Source organism: Branchiostoma floridae, chromosome 1, assembly GCF_000003815.2.
Source record: "Branchiostoma floridae strain S238N-H82 chromosome 1, Bfl_VNyyK, whole genome shotgun sequence".
NCBI classification, from domain to species: Eukaryota; Metazoa; Chordata; class Leptocardii; order Amphioxiformes; family Branchiostomatidae; genus Branchiostoma; species Branchiostoma floridae.
The window spans coordinates 865,098-871,825 of record NC_049979.1 but is presented as its reverse complement, the minus strand read 5'-3'; the positions used below and the strand labels follow the sequence as shown (position 1 = coordinate 871,825).

The 6,728-nt window shown below is 43.6% G+C and overlaps 1 protein-coding gene across 1 annotated transcript; it reads right to left on the bottom strand.

Annotated features, from left to right (window-relative positions):
* Positions 1–270: 270 nt before the first annotated feature.
* Positions 271–4,538, bottom strand: LOC118421468 (NLR family CARD domain-containing protein 4-like). Its single transcript, XM_035828780.1, has 3 exons — positions 4,508–4,538; positions 3,802–4,063; positions 271–3,064 (listed from the first exon to the last, which is right to left on the bottom strand). The coding sequence occupies exons 1-3, from the start codon at positions 4,536–4,538 to the stop codon at positions 271–273; spliced, it is 3,087 nt and encodes a 1,028-aa protein (XP_035684673.1).
* Between the last annotated feature and the right edge of the window lie 2,190 nt (positions 4,539–6,728).

Below are 6,728 nucleotides of genomic sequence, written 5' to 3'. Positions count from 1 at the left end.
CTTTCCTTAGTGTACCTGCAAATAAAAGAGTAGACATCTATGAAGAAGCAGTTGTAACTGCAAAAAAATGGTGCACAGGAAAATGACTGTGTTAACTTTGTGATGACCGCATTTAGCGACTAATTGACTCGAACCAGAGCCTAAAGATAGACATCTGGCTAAAACAATGTTAACACGTGTAATTTAGCATGTAAAGTTATTCGAGAAAATTTATTGCATTATAGAATAGCCGAATTTCGGGTTTATGAATATCCTCATTCTCATATGTACTCACGTCAATTCCCGCAGCATTGGGTGTTCCTCAGCAGCCTGCACCAACGCCTGGAACCCCTCAGTCTCCATGGAGATTTCACCCAGGCCCAGACACTTCAAGGCAGGTAGTCTGGGTAGAGCCTCTGCCACGGCCATCGCTGCGGTGTCAGGCAGGTGTACAGGTGTGCGCTGGTAGACATGAGACATGTTTAGCTCGGACAGCTTCGATGGCGGGGTTTGGAGCATTTGTCCTGTACCTTTAGCTTTTTCGCTGTCCCGCTCCTGTGGTGCGGTGTTGCAGTGCGGGGGTGTGGTCCCACTCTTGTCACGGGGTGGGTTTTGCTCCATGTCCAAAGCGCTGGGCTGGCAGAATGTCTGAACCAGTGAGACGATGGCCCGCTCGCCAATACTATTGTGGCTAACGTCCAGGACCTGTAATTCTACCAGTTGAGCCAGTGGCTTGACCAGGGCTGATATTCCCTTGTCACCGATGCCTGTCCCACTGAGCTTCAACACCTCCATGGCTGCGAGGTAGGGAAGGATGTCAGACAGGCACTCAACTCCGGTGTCCCCTATCATGTTGCCGCTAATGTCCAGCTTGAGCAGTCCAGGTAGGTGACATAGTGCTGGGGCAAGCGTGGGCATACCAGCGTTAGTGAAACGGTTCCGCCTTAGGGCCAAGACTTGAATTGCTATGAGCCTGGGGAAGACGGTGGCAAGGGACACCAGCCCGGTGTCACCGAACTCGCTGGCATTAAGATGCAATTCTTTCAATCGTGATAGTTTGTCCATGTAAGAAGCCAGCGATGCCATGCTCACATCTGTTACGTTGCAATCTTCAATATGCAGGACTGCCAAATGTGGAACATAGTCCAGCCCAACCAGCAGAACTTCTATTCCAGCATCGCCCAAGTCAGTGTTCGATATGAAACGTAGCTCTTCTAACAGAGACACGTGCTTTAGCCCCTGCACAAGTGGCTTTAGTTTTTCTGGCGTTAGATTTTCGTCTTCTATGTGCAGTGCCCTCAGTCTGGGTACATTCTTCAGAACCGAAACCAGTCTGGATGTCTCATCAGGTGAGTCAAAATACGCTTCGCTTAGTTTTAGGTCTAATTGCAGACAAGGAGTGGGGGAGGTAAACGTTTGCTCCAGGTAATAAAGTACAATAACATCGCTTGAGACACCATTTACTTCAAGTGTCATTTTGTACGGAGTGTCTGACGGCTGATGGTTTTGCAGGAAATACTTTAGAGCAGCATGTTGTTTCCTGTCCATTTTGTAATTTTGTAACTTTATAACGGGCAGGACTCGGTTGACAACCTGTAGTACCTTGGGATCTGTCCTTTCGTTCAGGATGCGAAAACATAGCAGAGTAAACCTTTCGTATGTGTCAAAAATTTCTTTCTCTGGCTGGTCATATTTAGTCGCCTTTTCACGTAACTCAGCAAGCATCGTGGGGAGGAAATTTACCAGTCCGTACATCACAGCCTGCGCTGCCCGCGAGTCACACCCACACGTGAACTGGATCAGAGTACTGTGCTCAAAAACCTCATTGATGGATTGAAGCTTGAGCAAATCTCCAATATTTTGATTCACCACAACGGTAGCGAGATAGCGTCCGGCCAGGAACTCTTGCATCGTCTTGTGTGCAAAGGTCAGCTGTTTCCGAGGGTGCAGCTTTGAGGCAGAGACCTCTGAGAAGACCACGCCAAGCTTCAACAGAAGCTTCACGTTTACATTTTGCTTCTCTACTTCTGCAAGTTCAAGTTGACTCTCATTCTTCAGCAGTGCCTCTAGCGCAATCTTTCCGAGCTGCAGTAATGCAGTAGCCAAGTCTGAAGGCATCCCGTCTGTTGGCATGTCCACGCCTTCCCGTGTGCAGTGCTTTTTCACAAGACATGTCAACAGGTTGCCATACAGTCCCGTCATCGTTCCGGTTGAAACCATCATTTGGTCTTCTTCCCACAGCAGACAGACCAACATTAAGAAAAATGGGGTCTTCACTAAATTTCCCAAAACATCATTCTCTTCGAGATGGCCCGTAAGTGTTTTTGCTAAGTCTTGCTTTCCAACAGCTGCGAAGTATTTTTCAACGTATTTCGTCACAAGCTCAGAGGAGAAGCCAATGATACGTGCGTGGCAGTCTGGCTGGGCGTGCTTCTGAACTCCTTCTGATGAGGGTCGGGAGGTGATCACGATTGTGCTGTTGGGGTACAGTTTGCCAGATAGCAGCTTGGGAATGGCCTGCCCGGCTGCCCTGGCCTCAGGCTGGAGCTCATCATACCCATCTAGGAGGAAGAGTACCCGGGACTCGTTCTGCTGTAAGATTGGTTTGATTGACTGTATATCAATACCTTCGGTTGTTTCAGGAACACACTGGTCCCACACCATCTCCTCTATGGTCTCTCCCTCTCTCACCTCCCGTAGTCGGATCAACAGAACGATGTCGTGTCGTCTGCCCAGCTCTGTTTCCCGTGAGACAGCATCTAGGGCCTCTCTAGACATAACTGTTGTCTTCCCTCCTCCGGGTTCGGCTTCAATTAGAATACACCTCTGTGTCTTAGACTGTTCTGTGACATTTGAATTGAACAGATCATCTAGCCTCTTTATTTCTGCCGCTGGTCCGGAACGTTTTGCACGGGTTTGTATCAACTGCAATTCTGTGAAAACATCGCTGAGGGAAAGCGTGAAGTTGTCGTTCCAGATCAAAGGCTTTAATTTAGTTAGCTTCAGCTCATAGTACTTTCTAATAGACCCCAGGAACGCATCTGAAATAGAAAGGAATCGTTCATGAATAGGAATGGTGAACATTGTTGAAACATGCACACAATAAATAAGAAAGCTAGCTACTGTTTGCTCAGAATAATTGCCACATACCTTACGAACATAAGTCATATTTAGTCATCTGCAAAGGTTGCTGATATGCTTAAGGCATTTGAAAAATACAGACTGTACTAGGTATCGATCAATAATCTATCAATTAGATAATGTTCAGAAAAAATAAGTTTAAACAGATTCCTTAGACAGAGAGACAAAAGAGAAGTGCAAGAGACCTGAGCATATGTACCATATCAAATACTGAGTCGTAATAACGTCGACGTCAGAAAATACATGTATAAACAATAACCTTTTACCTTTTACTGATGTTTCCTCTTCACAATAAGCTCCTTTGTTTGCCGGCAACTGGTCTCCTTCCTTCTTCCTTTTCCGCTGAATACTCAAGGTTTGTGACGTATCCAACTCTGGAGAGGTTAACAATACGGGTGAACCAGTTAAGCCACAAACAGATGTAGTTGTTACACATCACCCTTCCATTGTTTACCAGTTCTTTTCATAGATCAGCTATCAGCCTGAACAAAAACAGCACTTCATCTGTTTAAGACCCAACGACTGCATAATGGTATCTGTTGGCTTTCTTCTTCATTTGAATAATTCAATCTATATATTCATATAGAGTATCAAGCAAATTCCATCACCATACCTTTATGATATAGGAAAATTTTTGCAGCTTATTGGAATAAGGGAGAAAACAATGTGTAACCGTATTATTTACCAGGATATTTTGTCGTCAGACCGTCCACAGTGCTCTGCAAATTTGCCCCAGCCAGAGATTCCATCAGAACCTCCACGGTGGCCCTATCTCCATGACGCTTGACCCATTCTTCCAATAAATCCATGCAGCGAGACTTGTCATCTCGGTTTCTACATGCAATGTTGTCTGTGTCTGCTCGCCCAAACCCAAGATGGAAGGCCAGGTCCTTCCAATCTGAGCTGACATTTTCCTTTGTGAAGAAGAAGTACCTCCTAACACCTGTAACGGACCATGAAGCAAATTCGTCGATGAAGGTTATATTAGCCATTTGTTCAGTTCTAAAATCTATCCAGTTCCTTGAGTAGTTGTTGTCTTGCGCATAAAGCAAACGCTTTAGATATCCGGTGGCCAACATAACAGTTTCCACACAGCTCACCATTTCAGAAGATGAATACAATTAGCATGGAGTTCAGTCTACTTAGCTTTAGTCCCCACTGAGAGCGACCTTCGTAGCTAACAAGGCTGGATTCCAGGCTACGGACTCCAGGTTAGAATGCAATCTGATCTAATTCTTTTTCAGTCACACAAGACTGACAGATGCCTGTTGAATATTTCTGATCTTCTCAATAATTGGTTGGAAAGCAGACGAATATTTTTTTCGAATTAATTGTATACGAACAGGTGTATAATGCAAGGACTGCCCTAACCTATTCATAACCTTACCTGTGTGACTGCTGTCTTGTCCCTCAGCCATTTTGATCAACCAGTGTACTTGAAACGATCACATCGAGGTGATTGAGTAACCACAGCCTTCTCGTGGCTTAGCAGAGCGATTCTGGGACTGGAGTTTCCAAAGTTCAAGTTCAGCTGCCCCCCTCCCATGGTGGGTGGCCAGGCCACAACAACCATGGAATATGAATGACTATCGGCACCGCCACACAATGGAATACTAAGTTTTGCCGTTGAGGGATAGAAAAAAAATGTTCTTCACTCCCTAAACGATATTGCTTTAGAAGTAATCAGAACGGCAAGCTGACAAAAATAGGAACGTCGGAAAGTCCCACTGTTAGCGCCCAAACATTCTCAGGGTAGGTCATGCTTCAGTGATGCACAAAGCTGACAGTAACGTCAATGTTTTGCCAAGGCAAACAAAATGTACAAAGGTGTTTGTGTTCACCGTTGCCTTTCTAGTAGCAGAAACATGATCCCATTTACAGGTCGTCGTCATTGTTACACCATCGAATAAGGTTTTTCAGACGATGTTTGGTTGGTTTCCAAGACTAACACTCAAAATTCATACTATGTTTTCTTAATTACTGAGCCTTCTTTTTACACAAAATAGTGGTGAAAGTTTGACTTGCTAACCACAAATTACAAGGAATTCTCATCCTTTTAATTAATGATGATTTTATTAAGATTATTAAGAGTGCGACAGTTTTTTATTTGGTTTGACTTTGACTTTGACTTTTTCACTTTTGCAATTCACTTTTTAACGTTAACTGGCCAAATAAAGCTCTAATCTTAAAAAAAAAAATCTCGAGGCTACGGGGAGTGGTCAGCCTGGATACCATCCTAGTTACCACTAGCGCAATATTTTCGTTTGAGCAAGGGAAAAATATTGATGAACCACTCACTGGTACCAGGCTATATACAGTAGAAGCCAGTTATTTGCACAACGGATCAACGCACACTTCTGTTAACTGCACGGAATCCCCAAATCCCAAACCAGTGCGGTCCAGCAAGATAACTTTGCATTATTGAAAAAGCCAGATAATTGCACAAAATTCACTGGCAAATTGGCCGTGCAATTAAGCGGCTTCTACTGTATTCTGGAAATGCTAGGCCCGTGATTTCTGAGAGCCAGATAGCACAATTTCATATAGTCTGCTTTGCTGAAATAACGATTATGAAAACAGAGAATTAAGTAAGTGCACAATCAATGAGAAGATACTAATGATCACTAATATTCCGTGAACATCGTTATTGTGGATCATGAGTCACTTGCATAATTAATGAGTAAATGCTAGAATAGCCTTTTTCATAAAATGACTTTCGTACCTTGTCACAATTGTATTATCAGGACGGAGGTTATCCACAGATATCATTCATGCAAATGATACGCTTATTTGCACAATCAATCTTTATTATATTTCAGCCATACCATAGGTACCGTATGGTGAAATATATTGTATTCGTAATGTTTCTTCTTTCTCCTGTCAAATCTTCAAAACACGGTATCTCCGTCGTTCCTGGACCGAATGACTTGAAATTTGGCACAGAGGTAGAGTGGGCCAACACCACCAGACATTCTTTTCATATCTGCCCCTAAAATGATTTATTGAGTTTTTGGGGGGCAATTTTTAGACCAAAACTGTATATTTTGGCCCTCTCTACACTGGTACTACATCAGAATGACCTGAAATTTGGTACAGAGGTGCCTTGATCATATGCCCACATAAAGGCAATAACAGTTTTGGCATACACTGTGCACAACAAAATGCTTAATTTTGCCCATTTTTCTGACAAAAACAGTACATTTTAGGCTCCTGTACCCTGGTTTTACAACCAATTGAGCTGAAATCTGGCATAGAAGTACACTTCACATATGCGCACATGGATTCAATAACACTTTTGGCATACAGTACAACGAAATGCGTAATTTTGCGTTTTGGGGCCATTTTTTGACAAAAAAAGGACACTTTTGGCTCCTGTACACTGGTTTTGCAACCAAATGACCTAAATTTTGGCACAGGAGTGCACTAGATATTCATTCAAATGACCCATGTATCATTTCTGGCATGAACCACTTCAAAACGATTTTTGGGGGATTTTTTTGGTCATTTTCCGATGGCCACAGGGTCAATGACCTCAAGGTTGTTGACCCATTTTCAGGCTTTCTCACAGTATTTCTGGACGGGTCTATTGTGCCAATTCACATGGGGTG

Bases quoted from the DNA above. Each gene is read 5' to 3' on its own strand.
- LOC118421468 (XM_035828780.1), bottom strand. From the start codon at position 4,538: ATGGCTGAGGGACAAGACAGCAGTCACACAG. The intron at 4,064-4,507 runs GTAAGGTTATGA...GGTCCGTTACAG, and splicing joins ACAAGACAGCAGTCACACAG to GTGTTAGGAGGTACTTCTTC. The intron at 3,065-3,801 runs ATAATACGGTTA...GCATGTTTCAAC, and splicing joins ACGACAAAATATCCTGGTAA to AATGTTCACCATTCCTATTC.